The sequence below is a fragment of the Dermatophagoides farinae genome, chromosome 2 (genome assembly GCF_024713945.1).
Source record: "Dermatophagoides farinae isolate YC_2012a chromosome 2, ASM2471394v1, whole genome shotgun sequence".
NCBI lineage: Eukaryota > Metazoa > Arthropoda > Arachnida > Sarcoptiformes > Pyroglyphidae > Dermatophagoides > Dermatophagoides farinae.
In genome coordinates, this window is record NC_134678.1 from 1,678,057 (window position 1) to 1,696,432 (window position 18,376).

At 28.4% G+C, this 18,376-nt stretch overlaps 1 protein-coding gene across 2 annotated transcripts; it reads right to left on the reverse strand.

The window, feature by feature from the left end:
- Positions 1-14: 14 nt before the first annotated feature.
- Positions 15-13,987, reverse strand: Gycbeta100B (guanylate cyclase soluble subunit beta-1-like). 2 transcript variants are annotated; one of them, XM_047062941.2, is made up of 11 exons: positions 13,833-13,987; positions 9,575-9,727; positions 9,317-9,390; positions 8,039-8,139; positions 7,607-7,878; positions 2,528-2,785; positions 1,737-1,924; positions 1,366-1,632; positions 1,045-1,282; positions 820-960; positions 15-598 (listed from the first exon to the last, which is right to left on the reverse strand). In XM_047062941.2, the coding sequence occupies exons 2-11, from the start codon at positions 9,575-9,577 to the stop codon at positions 311-313; spliced, it is 1,830 nt and encodes a 609-aa protein (XP_046918897.2). In that variant the 5' UTR covers positions 9,578-9,727; positions 13,833-13,987; the 3' UTR covers positions 15-310. The 2 variants fall into 2 exon arrangements, with proteins under 2 accessions (XP_046918897.2, XP_075591994.1); XM_075735879.1 differs by having other exon boundaries at positions 161-598; positions 9,575-9,659; positions 13,833-13,956.
- Between the last annotated feature and the right edge of the window lie 4,389 nt (positions 13,988-18,376).

An 18,376-nucleotide genomic window follows, 5' to 3' on the forward strand; every position in this document is an offset into this window, starting at 1 on the left:
ATTGTAATGGATACTTTTAGCAGCATATAAACGCTAATAAATTAGAGAATTTATTATCGAATTTTTTCTCTTCTTGTTTCCCTCCCCCCTACAATGATTGTTGAGAAAAAATATAATTAAAGGAGAAAAAAAATTTTTTTTGGTTTCTACTCAAATTATTCTAATATGCACATGCATGAAAACAGAATATTATTTGGCTAATTGAATACTGCAAAAAAATGGATGCATAGGAAAAAAATTTTCGATTTTCCATTGTTATATCTGAAAACGATTAGAATTTTTTTTGGTTCGTGTGTGTGTGTGTGTGTATTTATTCTGTTTCATCTGAACGACGTGATAAAAACCATATTTTCATTGGTTCAGCACGACCTTTCATCAATACTGGACCACGATATGTGAATTTAAAATCCGAATCATGATTCTTATTTTCCATTAAACAATTGTATGCATTCTCGGTAACGTTTATCATTCCAGGAGCACCAGTTGTTTCTGTACGGCTTGTAAGATTAACAGTATTCCCAAATAGACAATAGCGAGGCATTCGTTTACCAATCACTCCGGTGACTACTTCTCCCGAATGAATTCCAATAGTTAATTGCTATATATATATACATATATCACAAGACGAAAAAAAAGCAAATAGAAAAAAAAATATTAATTGAGTATATGAAGTGAACAAGAGAATGGGCAAGACAGAGAGAAAAACAAATAAAAAAAAAACATCATTAAATTATAGCTTGCAAAAAAAAAATAGTGTGATACAAAGGGAAATGGAAATGGAAATGAATCAAATGAGCCATAATAATATGATATAATTACAATTCCATCTAGGTCAGCATTTTTGACCCGTTTCGAAAGATCCATTATATCCAATGCTAATCGTGCAATACATCTGGCATGTGATTCACATGGTTCAGGCAATCCAGAAACAGCCATATATTTGTCACCAACTGTTTCAACCTATTTTGATGCAAAAAAAAAAAATAAAATAAAATCAATAAATTTAAATTTTTTCTTTCGTTTTATTTTTTAAATCGTATTCACCTTATAAACGTTTGGATTCTTTTTCGGATCGGTCAACACATCAAAAGTTGTATAAAGATTATTCAACAATTTTACAATTTTCATTGCTCCTTTTGAATCAGCATTTTTAGCACAATAATCATTGAAACCAACAATACCACTGAACAATAAGGTAACGCATTCATATTTTTTGGCTGGCACTGGACGTTGATGACGAAGCTCGTTTGCAACCGATGGTGGTAATACTGAATAAAGAAGTCTATATTTGAAACCGAATGGAAAAAATATATTAAATTGATCGTAATAATAAATAATTTCAGGTAACAACCGAAAACAACCAACCTATCTGTTTTACGTTTTTCATCCTCTAATTCACGATATGTTTGCTGTAATTTATCTGTTAATATTTCCAGATTTTTTGTCAATTTATATTCAGCTTCAAATTGTTCAGATAATAATATCAAATCTCTAGTTGCATCGTGTAATGGAATATCGCTTAAAAATAAGCCTCGTCGATTAAGATCATCCAGATTCAATACGCTTGGTGAACAAAGAAATAGTACAAGATCTGTTTCTGGTACATAAATCATTTGTCCTTTAAGACGCATTCTATAGAAAACAAATAACAACAAACAAAAAAAATAAAAAACAAGCAAAACAAGATCATATACTATTCATTATTAGTTCATCATTGGCTAAATAAATTTACGAACCTTGTAAATTCTTTACCATTTTCATTGTAGTTACCAAATTTTGTTCTCAATACAAACACAGTGTTAATATGGGCCAATATATTGTTAAATGTAAATTCCATATGAGGTCTGATCATATCCATTACTTGTGTAATTTTACATTCATTTTCAGTAAATGCAGGAAGTACACGGGCCATTGAAATTCCAGCCTTAAATTTGTGTTATATTTTTGTTTCATGTGTATAACAAGAATCGAAGATGAAAGAGAGAGAGAGAGAGAGAGAAAAAAAATAATCATAATAGTACAATTTATATGCATGGTATGGAATAGAAATGCTTAATTTTATTATTAAAAATAAAACAGATATGCTGGTCACTTTTTTTTTTTTTTGGTCAAGGTTTTTTTTCGTTTGGCTTGTTTCTGTTTATCATTATTATTCTAATTTTTTTTTTGGGTGTAGAGTTTTCTTTCTTCCTCGGAAATAATCATCATAACAATAAGTATGAATGGTGGACATATACAAGAATGATAAAACTATAGCATAGCATAGTAATAAAATCATAATCATTATGCAATAACAGTAATCAGAAAAAAAAACTACCACTATATGGATAGTGGTAAAGCCATACAAACAAACAAAAAGAATCGATAAAAACAATGGTAACATGAAAACGATTGTTGTTGTTTTTTTTTTATCGAAAACAACGATGTTTAATGTTTTGCATATAGACCAGTATATTTGGTTTGATATAAAACTTTTATTTTTATAAACAATTGATTTAAATGAATAATAATATATATATATACAAACCTGACGTAGAATCATATTCTTATCGAATACAAGATGAAATGGAAATGCTTTACAAAATGTAAGTGGTGAAATTTTATTTTCAAATGATAAAAATTGATTAATATTAATCTGATCTAAATTTCCAATACCAATCTGATCGGATATCGGTTTTGATTTGACTTTTTCAATAATCTCAAATTGTACATGATCACAATCATCGCCTTTACGTTTAATGATGTTCACTTCAACATCTTGTCCATGTAGTTTGTTTGCCACTGCCTATATTTTGATTTTTGTTAATGAAAATTGAATAAGTATTGAATATTAGATTTGAAAGATTTGTGTTTGTTTGTGTGTGTGTGTGTGTGTGTGTGTGACTTTAACAATCAATTTGTGTATCATATTACTATTACTATTATTATTATACATGACCATTAGAGTACATTTTTTTTCTTTATTTTATTTTTTTCTAACATTCAATACGATCCATTATCTAAATTGCACGCTGTATGTGGTGATGTTTCAAGTGCATTTTCAAATTTAACAAACACACAAACACACAAACACACAAACAAAACCCGATTAAATGTTCAACCAAATGGACATTATTATTATTCTTGTGAAACCGTATATTATTTCAATAAAGTTGACGTATTCATCTTGGCGACAATTTTATCGTATTTGTTTGCCGATGAAAACAAAAAAAAATTCTTTTACGTCATATACATGTTTCGATGTCAAACATTTTAAGCATCATCATCATCATCATCATCATCATCTATTATATAATGATGATTTTGTGTAAAATTATATCCATATGGACACTCATAGACGATGTTTTTTTCCAAAAAAAAAACTTTTTTCCTTTCAACTAATGATGATGATTATCATCATCATCATCATTATCAATCTGATATTTCTTCTTGCCGATTAAAATGCAAGTTATCAAAAAAAAAAGAACAAAATGGTGAAAAATAGATTAAATGGTAAAAGTGATCGAAAATTTTTTTTTCCAAATGATTTTAAAAAGTTCAAAAAATCATCATCATCATCATGTTGATAAACGTTAATATTTCGTGTTGATCGTGATGATGGTGACCAAAGAACTCTTCAAGAAAAGGTAATAAATAACAGCAAATAAAAAAAATTACCCGATTGATGATTACCGATTGTATTTAATGGATTTTTTTATTGTCATTTCGATTATTATTATGATGACCATTTTCTCCATCATTTTTGGTCAGTAGCAGCAGTAGCAATTGTTATGAAACAAAATCAATTTTATTCTCTCTCTCTCTCTCTTTCTCTCATACACACGAGAAAAAAATTATTATTTGCAACAAAGTTTTGCCTTTTTTTCTCATTTTCATTGTTGATTTTTACAAAAGAATTACACAGGTATAGGAGAAAAAAAAACGCTTGAATCGCTCCAATGTTCAATATTAATATTTTACTGAAATAAAATCGCTATATTTGTGTGTATTTTAATGTTCAAGCATCAAAATTGATGACCATAAAGGAGAAAAATATTTGCCTGATTGAGCTGCCAATTGCAGGTGATCAAAAAAATGATTGCCCAATGAAATTCTGGCAAACACACACACACAACAGAATATAATAATAACAATCATCATTTTGGTACAAAAGAACCACAAAAAAACCATATGAACAGTGGAACACACACACACACACAGGAAACCAAATTCATTTTGAAACATAAATAAAATGGGAAAAAAATATTTCACGCCCCTTTTTTATTGTAGAATGTGGAAAAAAAATATTTCATGAATTCCATTTCCCATGGTTGAATTTCCAAATAAAATGAAAATCCATTTGAAATGAAATGAATTCATATACAAATAAGGAAAAAAAATGATCATCATGCATTTACTAGCCAAAAATAATAATAAAAAATAAAGATCACAAACATCAAACAATTTTTTGCTCGAATAATCATCATCATCATCATCATCATCATCGTAATCCTGTTCAGAGATATTATTCTTAATATATTCTCCATTCTTTCCTCATTTTTTTTACTTCTCTCTCTCTCCCTTACATCCACCAGACCAAAAAAAAAGAAGAAAAAACCAGCAACAACTTATATCCGAATAGAATAATGAATCAAAGCTGAGAAAAAAAAACTAAACTTGCAATTGTATCCGATTCCATTCATTCATTAATATAGATAGACCACAAAAAGAATGTGAATGAAAAAAAAATTGTGGAAATTTCCATCGCCATCGCCATCATCATCATCATAATAGAATGACGGAATAAATGAATCAACAAATACGTTACATTGAGCAAAAAGAACAAAAAAAAAAAAAATAACTGTCAACCTTTAAAGCATCAAAAGAAAAAAAAACAGCAACAACATTGTCAAATTGTATCATCATCAATGTTGATAATTGCATCATCCACAATATAGGATAAGATGTTTTTTTTCTGTTATCATCATTTATATGAAAAATGATGAAATTTTTTTCTTTCTCTTTGATCTATGTGATGTATTTAAAGCATCATAATGATAATAATAATAATGAAATTTTCATCATCATCATCATCTCACTGATAGATGATTCATGGTGATCTCATTAGTTGTGTGTGTGTGTTTTTTTTCTGGTTCGATATATGAATAATGACGATCCATATTTTTTTTCTGTCTCTCGATAATTATTATTATGGGAAAGATACACACACACACACACTTGGCCTGTTTGTGCCAATGTCTTGTTCCCATCCTATTCTTTTTTGTTTTGTTTTTTTTTATTTATTAATTAATCGATTTTTTATGTACAAGAAAAACGAAACAAAAATAGACCATATATATCGACGGAAGAAGAAGAAGAAAAAAACAAAACAAAACAATCATATGAAACTAGAGAAACAAAAAATTGAAACATTATTCATGATGATGATGATTGAGACATTTCAAAGGGAAAAAAATGTCAAACCAAATCGATCATCATCATCATCATCAAACGACTGACGACCGAGTGACAAACAGATCGATCAATACAAACTATATGGCTAGCCTATTAATATTAGTAGTATATATTTGATATCGAACAAAAGTTTTATTGTTATTTTCAATGAAAAAAAAATTCTTGTCTCGATGTTTTCTACTTTGAATTTTTTTTTTGTTGTTGTATTTATTTACAAAGAAAATTGATTTTATAAACATTGCTTGTGGGATTCATCGATTGATAATCATTCGATATTGCCATTGAATGATTGTATAATTTGACTGCATACGACCAATAAATACTGTGGATGATTATGATGATGATGATGATGATGATGATGATGAAAAGTAATCAAAATTCACAAAAAAAAATCTATTGATCCATTTCAATTTTGTTTGTTTCCTGTTTGTAAATACTATATAGTGGATATAAAGTTTTTTTTTCTATCGTTCATTTTATGTTCACTTTGATAATGATGTTGACCGATTCTGTTTGGCGACAATGTTGTTGTTGTAACAACAATCATAATGTGTTATTATTACTATTCGTTTGATACGATACGATTTTGTTGCTGTTGTTGTCGTTGTTTTGTACCGTAATTTAGCTGTATTTTCAATCGTAAAAGATAGATAGCCATGGCCGTTTATTAAATTGTTTATCGGCCAACAACAACAACAACGACAACGACATCATTATTATTTCAATCTTGGAAAGTTTTTTTTCCAAATGAAAGAAAAAAAACTGAGTAAATTTAAGATAAGTTTTTTTTTCTTTTCGCCTTTTATTGCCATTTCAGATTCCCGTGGGAGAGAATGAACGAAACAAACGGAAATCAAATCGAATGAATGTAGAAAAAAATCTATGAAAGATGGCAGAATGGAATCAACAACAGCCATTTTAATTTTACGAAAAAAAAAATGTTAAAGACGAATCTGTTCCAACATCAACGACAAGTGACAGGTGTTTGTCTGTTATTTTTTATGTCAAGAATGCAGAAATGCAGAAATTAAAAAAAAAATTTTGAAAATCTAATGACAGTGCAGTGGATAAAGAATAATTTTCACTAGAAACTAAAAAAAAAAAAAATAATCATACCAGCAGTCTGGTTAGCAAAAAAAAACAACCGAAACTCATTACCGTTTTCAATGGCCATAACTCAACCAAACAACAGAAAAATTATAATAACCGAAGCCAGAAAAAAATCATCAATCATCAATCAAACGTATATTTCATACAGAATATTTATTATCAGGGAAAAAAAATATTAATTATCGGTCAGCTTGAAATGTTGATGATCACCAAATGACAAATGGCCAGTGATATTGACCAACCAAAAAAAAAAGAAAAATTAAAATTAAAGCCAAAAATTTGAATTTCATTCTCTCTATTATTTATCATGATCATGTTGCCGAAAACATTGATTGTCGTTGAAACCAAAACATGGAAAAAAAACATGAATTTACATGACTAGAAAAGATTTCGAAATCACTTGAGAATTTTTAAAACAACAACAACAACAAAAAAAAGAGAAGAATCTCTTTTTTTCATCAATCAAGATGAAGTGAATTTATAAATGTAGATTGAACATTTAGAAATAATGGAAGAATTTTTTTTTGTTTTGTTCACAGTCTATTTGTTTTGCTTGAGCTTGATTTTGAAAAAATTTGATCAAAAATCATTTGGTACAATCAGACAATCGGCTACGATCAATGCATTTATTATACACACACACACAAAAACACGAAAATAACATCGAAACGAAACGAAACGACCATACTAATCCTGTTGTTAGATAAATGGCAATGATAATAATAATTGAATGGCAAAAACATCATCAAGAACAAGACTCGATGCTCGTCAATCATTTTTTTTTCTTTTTTTTCGTCACTAAATGTCTACGAAATGATGATCAATTGATAGTCATTTCGTTTTTCATGTTGGTCAATCAATCCTCAATTAGTATTTTGCCTGTTCTGGCCACATTTGTATCGAGATATTGAAGAAAACAAAAATTTGTTCTAATAATAAATATGAATGAAACATCATCAAATCATCAAATAATAATAAAGAATGAAATTGTGTGTGTGTGTGTGTGTGTGTTGAAAACAAAACAAACAAAAAAAATACTCACTTTCACAATACCAATGACTATATGTTCCAATCCTTCACGTTCTGAATAATAGTGCAATATTAATGATCCATCAATACGTTCTGAACAACGAAATGATGGTGCTTTCATGCCCGGATAAATGGTTGCCAAATGATCATGTAATGCATCCAAATTCTGTAGGAAATCTTTTGTTGTGGCACCTAATACTTGTAATATCGTATCATAGCCAGAGTCTTGACAAAAATCAAAAAAAGAACGTCCAAACATTTCAAGAATTTCATTTGCTGGGATTTCTTCCATTTTCAAATGATGACAATAATGATAATAGCGGGTGGGTAAATAAATTCCAATAATGAATTCATGATGATAAATTTAATGATATATTGGAATTTAGATGATGATGAAAATGAATAAAAAAAAAGGAATAGAAAAATGGAATTCATATATACATACTTAGTACACGTTCAGCGGCCATCACTATTTGATAGGTCATTTCATCATCATAAACAATACGAACAAGAAATGATCCATCCATTTCAATGTCAGCTTCTTTTCTAATAACAAGAATATATATCCACGATGATGTTTGGGTGTTTTTATTTTCATGAATTTTAATATTGGAAAAAAAATAATCATCAAAGGAATTATTTTTTGGGATTCAAAAACTACTAAACTAGATCGAATTAATGATGAAATTTTTTTTTTGTTTTTTGTTTTCTTGATATTATATTCAAATCAAATAATAATCACGCAATATGCGAAAAGACATAAAATATTCGGCTGGTATAGCGGAAAGGAAAAACCAAAAACAGAAACCAATTTTGCATTTGGAATTCTATTTTTTTGCTTTTTCTTATTTTATTATTATCATTCTAATACCATATTCTTGTGTGTGTGTGTGTGTGTGCATGAATGAAACTTTCTGATAATCAACAATCATCATCATCATCATCATTGAAAGAAATTCATCGTGATGGAAAAAAACGTAATAAACGTTTGCTACGATTTTATTTCTAAAAGCCAAAATTCTGTTTAAAAATTAAAATTATACCCAAAAACGGTGGGGGGTGGTGGTGGAAACAAGGAATTCCACAATGGAATTTCGTTTTTTTTTCATATTCTTATGCACGAATAAAAAAAGGTATTAAAATTATAGATGAAATAAATATATTTCTAAGAATACGGAAAAGATATACGAATTATTAGCAATGCGAAAGAGAAATATATGGTGATTTAAATCGTGAAGAAAAAAAAACAAATGCAATGAAAACTGAGAAAAAAAATTGGAAATTAGAATTGCAAACAGTAAGATGAAAGAAAAAAAAATGTTGTCGCATAATTGCCTTTGAAAAAGTTAATTTGTGGTTTATGTGTGTGTGTTATTTATTTTGGGTGTGCGTCTGTGTTATCTACGTATCTAAGATATTTTGGGTGGAAAAATTTTGAATGAATAAATGAAAAAGATATTGAATTAACTCGTTAATGCATTTTTTTTTTTTTTTTTTTTTTTTTTTTGGTGAACAGAAAAATCATGAATTTAACCGGGAACAACAAAAAAAAAATAAAATGTAATGGAATGAAAATGATGAGCATAAATTGAGCAAATTTCATTTCATCGTTTTTTTATGATGTTATTTTGAATTTAAATTGTGAAAAAATAATGAATGAATGAGCAAACAAATAAACAAAGCGAAATCAAAATCGAAATCGAAATTTTTTTTTCTCACTCACTTGATTTTTTCCCATATTGGTTCGCCGAAATTCTGTATGACCAAAAGTTCCAAAGCATGATTTACGAATCCATACTGTGTGTGAGTGTGAAGTGTTGAAAAATGAAATGAAACAAAACCGAGAGAGAGAGAGAGAAAAAAAAGAATAAAATTAAATTGAATTTGGTGCCAATTTTCGTCAAATTTTTTTTTATTTCTAGTACCAAGTTTCAGTTATCATTATTACCACCACCAATGAAATTGTGCCCTGCAAACTTACCATTTTTTTTTTATTTTGATTTTGATTATTGCCGTCTCCGTTTCTAGTTGATAATGATGATGACTTTTGATGAAAACTTTTTTCACTATTTTCGTTAAGAAAGAAAAAAAAGAATTTCCAAATAGCCAATTCGAACAAAAAAAAAACGAAATTCTATTTGCGGTAAGAGGAAGGAAGAAAAAGTAAAAAATCTTATTAAGCTTGAAATGGTCGCAAAAGTTTTGGCTATTTTTTCACTTTTTTACTTCTAATAAAAAACGTAAATCAATGGACAAATAAAGGAAATGCAGTGCATTCGATAATAAAAAAAAATCAAAACAAACGAATACGAAATGGGAAAATTGAAAAAAATCGAAAAAAACACGACAATAATGATGTCAAGTAATAATAATAACAACAAAAATCAGAATCCGAATACGAAAAAAAAATGGAAACAATCAAGTTGAAGTGATCAAGGTTTGAATTTGATTTTTAGTCTTTATTTCGATTTTTTTTGCCTTTCGGTGAAAAGAAAATAAACCTTCCTATTATATATGTATATATTGGGAAAACTGAATAACAACAACAAACTTATTGATTGATATGCAATGAAAGAAAAGAAAAATTTTTATTTACAGTCACAAACAAATTCACTGGATGATGGTATCCAATCGATACCAAAAACATAGTATCTGGTACAAAATGTAAATGGTGTTGGTGTGTGTGTATTTTTAGGTTAAATTCAATCACAAAAATTAACGATCGAAAAACAGCAGCAGGAATTTTTTTTCTCTTTTTTTTTCTTGAACAAATAAAATTCCCAGAATGATCTTCTGATGCATTTGATGTAAATCAAACAGAAAAAAAAATCACATCACAAAATCAAACATAAACTTGATGTATCAATCTTGGATCAGACCATTTATCATTATGATCACACATACAAATGTTGATTGAATGATGATTGTGATTAATTTTGGTCGACAACAAAAACAATCTGATTAGAAATTCTCTGTGTATGGTGGATAAATATATAGAGAATAAATTCTAAATTGAGAACAAAAAAAAACGTACAAAAAAATCTGGCAATAACAATAGAATAGATACGTAGATTGATTGATTACCTATTGATCTTGTCAGTGTATTTGTCAGTGTGTGTGTGTGTGTGTTTGATTATTGCAACTGACAAAGTATGATCATCATCATCATTGAATTCAATTAGTTAATTAATTGTACAAATGGTATCGATCAAAAGATACAGAAAGCAAAAAATCGATAAATTCAATTTTCAAAAACAACAATTTCAACGTGGAACTTGAATCAGGTTTTTTTTATGACCAAGAAAAATTCATTCCCAATGAATGAAATTGAATTGATGATTGAAACAGATCAATATTTGTGTGAATGAGGCAATTTTCTTCACCAAATTATCATCATTCCGAATCGATCGTATTATACGATTAATTTCCAGAGACAAACTCATGGATCATGCAATGTGATCATTTTGAATTTCTGTTATAAAATAAAAAAATTCCTCGAGGATAAAATTGCTCATCTGCTGCTTTTCGGCCAGATGGCATTTATTAAACGACCAAACAATTTATTTATTTTTTTCACTTTTTCTCTCATAATCATTCTTTTAACGTCAACAACAATAACAAACGAATAATAAAAAAAAACAAAACAAAAAAAAAGAATTCCGGATCCAGCACTTGACTGGTTATAGCATTCAAGTGCGTGTGTGTGTCTGTGTGAAATCATACATGTGTATTTCCCTACTTGAAAACTTAAACAACCAAAATGTGGGTGGTCGTTGTTGTTGTGGTGGTGGTAAACAAACAATATTTTTCTCTTGTGGGGGGGGAAAGATAAAAAAATGAGATGATGATAAAGATTTGTTATAAACAAAGTTTTGTTAATATCATCATATTTGAAACAATGATGACAGATCCACCTGCAAAATGAAGAAGAAAAAAAAATTCAATCATTCATTCAATCGATACGATATGAAACTTTGTAAATGATAACTGGTCATACACAAATGTGCACATTGCAGTTGAAAATAAAAATCATCATTTCTGGTTCAATAACCATGAAATCATATTCAAATGGATTCTTCGAAAAAAAAAGAATAAAATGAATAAAATTTTCAAGAATCATGATGATGATTTCTCTTTCTTCATTGCTAACATGTTATTACACACACACACACACATTTTTTCTTTTCTTTAAACTTCAATTCAAATCATTGTCAACGAGAACGAAAAAAAAAACATCGACAGATTGAACAAATGTTATTTGACAGTCGATGATGATGATGATGATGATCAATTCCTTATTGACATGAATGAATGTTTTCATCCGATACAATACAATCGAATCTGGTATTGAAAATGAAAATTTTTATTCCATTGTATAATTTCTGGGCTCAATATCATGATCATCATCATGGTCATTAATATGAATGATGATGATCATGTTTGCCTGTAATATTAGATTACCACAGAAAAAGAAAATGAACACTAAACAAGACAAATAATTTTTGTTGTATGATCTGGCGAAAGGCGAAAAACAAAAACAAAAAATTCACATTCATTTGTGTGTTTAAGCGAGAAAAATTAGAGATTAAATAATTTATATACAAGAATATAGAATGTAAACATTTACGATGACAATGACGACTTTAATGATGATGATGATGATGGTTATTAATTAATCCAATCATCATCATCATTTGTTGTTTCATAATTTTTGTGTGTATGTGTGTGTATTTTTTTCTCTTGTTGATGTTTGTCACCAAAGGAAAAAAAACCCAAAGAATCTTTTAGATTGAGCAATTCATTTATGTCATTGATGGCCGGGTATTTTATTTTTTTTGTTCGTTTGACATTCACAAATTCATTGAACAGAGAGAGAAAAAAATCGGTCAACCAATCCACCAAAAATCCACATAAACTTGTGTGTGCGAAAAAAAACTGGCCGAAGCGAATAATAACAAATAATATGGTGTGTGTGTGTGTGTGTGTGTGTGGCCAAATCGAATTTGATTTCCCACCCAGTGGTGAAATGATTAAAAATAAAAAATCGACTAAACTATACTAAACTAATAACAATTTTCTTTTCATTCGATTTTGGTCTCTCTGCTACTTTTATTTCGACCAGATATTTTTTCTTTTTTTTGCCGTTGTTACTCATCAAAGCATATTAACTTTGTTTTTTTTTTTTTTTTTTTTTGTTGTTGTATATGTGTGACAGGTTGGAAATATTTCAGTATCATTCTGTGATCATGATTTTCATCAAAAAAAAAAAAAAATTCTGTATTTGACTTTCATTCATTCATTCATTCGTATACAAAGAAATCATCATAGAACATGGCATTTGGTCGTTTTTTGATTTTGATAAAATCAATCCATGTCTGGTAATAAATTGATTTTATTATATGGCAGAATTTTTCATCTTTATTTTTAGATTGATACTCTTTCATCATTGAATGGCTATAATTGTGTGAAATGAAAAAATTTTCAAATTATTGAACCAACAACAACAACAACAACAGTGCATGTGTATACTTTAATCAAATTTATAGACCAAGTATAGTTAGTTATAATTGAATGAAATTTTTATACACTGTATGATGATTACAATGTGTAATAATTAAAAGTCTAAATACGAAATAATAATAATAATAATATTTTGAGACGGATAAGACAATGCTGTAATAATAGAATGCCCTTGTTATTGGATGAATGGAGATGATGATGATGAACGACAAATAATAATAAAATAAACACAAAAACAAAATTTTGACAAAATAAAACAAAATCAGTTAATCAAAATGGAGAATAAAAAACGGGTCAACCATAATAAATTCATTGACCATAATAAATTGAATTAATAATTAAATTCTGTTATCTCTTTTTCTTCTTCTTCTTCAGTATATACTTTTCTTATAGCACATTCAAAACCTTTTTCTGTCAAACTAATTTTTATACGAAAAAAAAAGTGATGATTGTAAAAATAAGAATAAATTTATTCATTGTAAACAAAATAGACAAATAATATATATATAACGGATATATTTCAATTACACAGCAACAAGAGAATGGTTATATATGGAATCCAAAATGTATAAATAAAGAGGGAGCCACATGTTTGTGTAATTCAAAATTTCAAATAAAGCGCGCGCATTTTAGAGAGAGAGGCAAATAGATGATAGAATAATATTACACAATATACAGAAACAGCAGCAGCAGCAGCAGCAACAATAACAACAACATACCGAAAGAATCTGGTAAACCAACAATAGAAAGAGTGAATACGACAATGAAAAAGAGAGTGAGTACAATACCCAATGATGGAAAATAAAAATAGAAGACGACGGCAATGTTGGTGATGATGATGATGATGATGATGACGACGACGAAGATCTGAAACTGAAATGTTTCAGCACCCAAATACTGGTTAAGAATTGATCCAAAATCATTTTGGAACTATGTTTTTTTTCGTGTAACGAAATATACTACGACGACGTCGTCTCAAAGTATTTCGAGAGAAAAAAAAAGAAAAAACAAACTGAAACGGACATGTTTCTATATATAAATATGAATGAAGCCAACATGTTAGTGGTGTGTGTGTGTGTCGATGTTTGTAATATTTGTATGTATTCGTATCTGGATGATGATCAAAATTTAGCTGTTACATCGAGAAAAAAAACCGTTGATGAGGTAGTTGTTGATTTGAAAATTTTGGTATGGAAAAATATTTTTGATCCAAATGAAATAAAATGATTGTGAAAATGAATGAAAATAGAAACAAAAGATTAAAAAGTTCTACAATTGAAATCTCACATGGTGGAAAAACAATTGATGCGTGATTGGCGATTTGTCGGTGTTCGTCAATGATGATGATGATGATGATGATGAGTATTGTAACGAATTTTTTTTTTATTCTTCGGGATTTGATATGTCACACACCGTGTTGGTAAGAAGAATACATGATGTTTGTTTGTTTTCAATTTTTTTTTTTTTTTTGCTTACCAATGAATTTATTTTTGGTTGAAAATATCCGAATAAAAGTAAAAGAAACGAATAAAAATCATTGAATCGAATAAAAACCTGAATGAATGAATGAATGAATAGAGAACGAGAACGATATAGAAAAACAAATTGTGAACAATGAAACTAGAAAGAAAATGTTTCCTTATAGAATGAATATTTTCTTGTTGAAAAACATACATACATTCACACATACATTACACAGAATGTGAGTGATTTCAAATTTTTAAAAATTTCAAAATTCTTTGATTCAAAATATATTGAAAGTTTTTTTTCAAAAAAAAAATTTTTTCGCTTCAAGCACAAACAAACTGTAATAATGATAATGATATTTGACAATCGACAATATATCGATGATATTCGTGATAATGTGTGAAAACATAAAGTATATTATTATTAATTTTTCCATTAAAAATAAACAGAGAAAAAAAAGACAGACAGGAATCACATTTTGTCAAATTTTGCATCAAGAAAAAAAAAATACCGAAGATGTATGTTTCTTTATTCTTGTTTTGTTAAATTTTCAATGATTCTTTCGTAACAACTTTTTTCCAGTTTCTATAGACACTAATAATGCTAATGACACTATCATGATTGGAAATGATAATAAAAGGTAATTTGTAATGCCCAACATTGATCATGTTATGGATTCTGGATTCATTGTTATGCATGTTGAATTGTTCATTCATCCAAACATACAGAATATGGAATATTTGGCAATAAAACTTATGCAAACACACACACACACACACACACACACATAATATCTTGTTATAGCTCGAGGAGAATTTTTTTTTTCTTCTGAAAATATTCTGGATACAAAATTACAGAATTTTTCATTTTTCTTCCATTGTACAACTCTTACATTGTCTTTTGCAAGCAAGAAAAAAATTCTTCATTGAAAAGTTTATTCTTTGTTTTTTCTTTTTTCATGAAAGTTTTTTTTTGGTTTTTTTCATGATGAATGAATAGAATTAATCACCAAACCTGTGTATCATCATTTGAGATTATGAATGAGAATGAAAATAGATGGAAAAAGAAACTTAATTACAAAATCTAACTGAGCTAATTCTTATTCCAGTACATTCATTCATTTACTGTTGATTGTAAATAACGAAAAAATAGTAGAATAGTTACATTCAAAAACACACACAAATACACTACCAGACAAAGACAATGCTGTAAAAATAGATTTTGATAATTTTCAACAAAGAATTTTGAACCACAATGAATGGAAAACAATGGAAAAGCGGTATTTGAATATTAATCAAAAACCTGAATTGAGTGGAAATTTTCATTACAATTTTAAAGTGAATCATCATCATCATCATCAACATCGTATTTGACAGAGAAATAAAAAACAATCATACTCAATGAATATACATTTGAAACAAAATCAATGTTTCAATTATTGATACATTCATCAACCGGTATCGAATGAAAACAAAAACAAAAACAAAAAACAAATTCAGATCACGTACGACATTCAATCATGGAATTTTATGCAATTTTTTTTTCTATTCACAACATTTAAAACTTGTAGACTTGCATTGCATAAATCTGAATGATTTGAAATTCACCTGAATAGAACGGAATAGATTGTCCATCGATGTGAATGATGAATTCATCCAGAATTAATATAGCCAATATATAAAATTCACGAATTTTTTTTTCCTATTTTCAAATTTTCAACCAAGCGTTAAAAACTCATCAATTTTGTCTTATCTTTGGGAACGACGACGACGACGACGACGAAAAAAAATGGTAAAACTCCGGAAACGTCCAGATATTAAACGCTCTATAAATGGCCAGGAAAAAAAAATTTTTTTTTTTCTCAACAAAAAAATTTCGATAACTTTCATGAGATTTATCTTTCCTGTGCAAATATAAAGTTTCCGTTTTTTCTTTTAAGAAATTTAAACATCAAACTTTTCTTTCCTGTTTCCGCAATCATTGGCGTACCAAACCGAACGATAAATGAAATGATTCACATTTTTTTTTTGATGAATTTATTTCACAATTTTCAGCTGAAAAAAAATTGCATTAAATCCATTCATCGTTGTCTTCGTCTTATGTCTCTCTCTTTGTGGACAGGCTTCAAATTGCTTCAATTTTACCACCGATTTTGATGTGGATGAAATTTATTCGATAAAATCTATTTATTGCATCATTTCTTAGACTATAATATTTAAAAATGGTTGACAGCAATTTTTTACGTTTGCTGTCAATATCGAATGGCCGAATAAACATGAAATTTTAACCATGTAGTTTTTTTTCTGGCCTGTGTAAATGTACATCATCATCATCGTCATTTATTGTAAAAAAAAATGATGGCAAGAATATTATCTAACAAAATACAGGCTGTTGCTATCCATGGTTATTTTAATCTGAAATAGTACAAACCTTGCACGACATACATGCAGAAAAGAAAAATTCAATCATTCTGCATTCATTGCTTCAGTCTGCTACACGTAAAGTAAATCGGATTCGTTGTGTGAATGGAATGTTGTTTTTTCTTTTTTTCTCATCCGTATGTCACGAATTTGACAGTTCAAAAATCAAAGTCAAATGATTATTGATCAAGATAAGACATAAATTATTCGTTTTTGTTACCATTTCCTGCAATTTATTTTTATATATGTGAATCATGTGAAACCAATCAATTGTGATTGACATCATCATCATCATCATGACTGAAATACATTTGATATGAATCATGCATTTGATTCGTTATTATTATTCATTGATTAAAGCTCATTTGATTCAATCACTCCCTGTCTGTGTGTGTGTGTGCGTCAATGAATAAAGTGATTGGAAAATTCTTGAGTTTTTGTTTTCCAATCATTTTAATGTGCAATAATAATAGAACATGGCAAAGAAAAAAAAACAATGAACAAGACATCAAGCAATAAATGAAACAAAACAGAGTGAAAATAGAAAAATTTTTCTTTTATATTGATATCTGATCAAAGAAAATTCCGAAAAAAATAAATTTCTCATAGGTTAGCCAAAAAAGGGAGCTTTTTTGCAAAAAAACAAAAGACAAAAAATTAAATAAAACACTCAATTCATTGTCATTGTAATATTGTCATGTAAATCAAACGACAATGATTTCAACAAATACATGATTTTCTTACATTTTCTTCTTTCCACCCCCACTACTACCACCACCACCACCACCAATGATTACCAGATTCATGTACGAGCAGAATAAATTTTGTCATCAGAAAGAAAGAGAGAAAAAATGGAAAAAAATCCCGATCGATTGTATGCATATATGGAACGATGAACAACGAAAACAATCGACAACAAGAAAAAAAGAAAAAACCTAAAATGGAACACAAATACCATACAAGCCGACAATATTCGACCAAAAAAAAGAAAAAAAACATTATTTTGTACATTGTAGAAACATTTTTTTTTAGCAATTCAGATAAACATAATAAAGGGGTGACATGGAGGGCTTTGAACAAAACTAAAACATATCTCTGTCTCTCTCTCTCTACATATATATATCTATTTTTTTCACCATCAATCTATATGCACTATACTTAAGAATACTAAAGAATCGGAAATATAGTGAGATAGTGAAATATATACGAAAGATAGATCGAGAATGAATAATGGCAATTTAATGTAACTAAAACGTAACAACAACAACAACAACAACAATAACTACAAATAAAACGATGATGACAAAAGTATAGAAAAAAAAACTACAAAGGAGAATGAAGAATGGAGAAAAAAAATCCGTAACCAGATAAAAACA

Coding starts and splice junctions, on each gene's coding strand:
- Gycbeta100B (XM_047062941.2), bottom strand. Junction 2,786..7,606: donor TAGTCATTGGTATTGTGAAA/GTGAGTATTTTT, acceptor ATCAAAATATAG/GCAGTGGCAAACAAACTACA. Junction 1,925..2,527: donor AGAATATGATTCTACGTCAG/GTTTGTATATAT, acceptor CACAAATTTAAG/GCTGGAATTTCAATGGCCCG.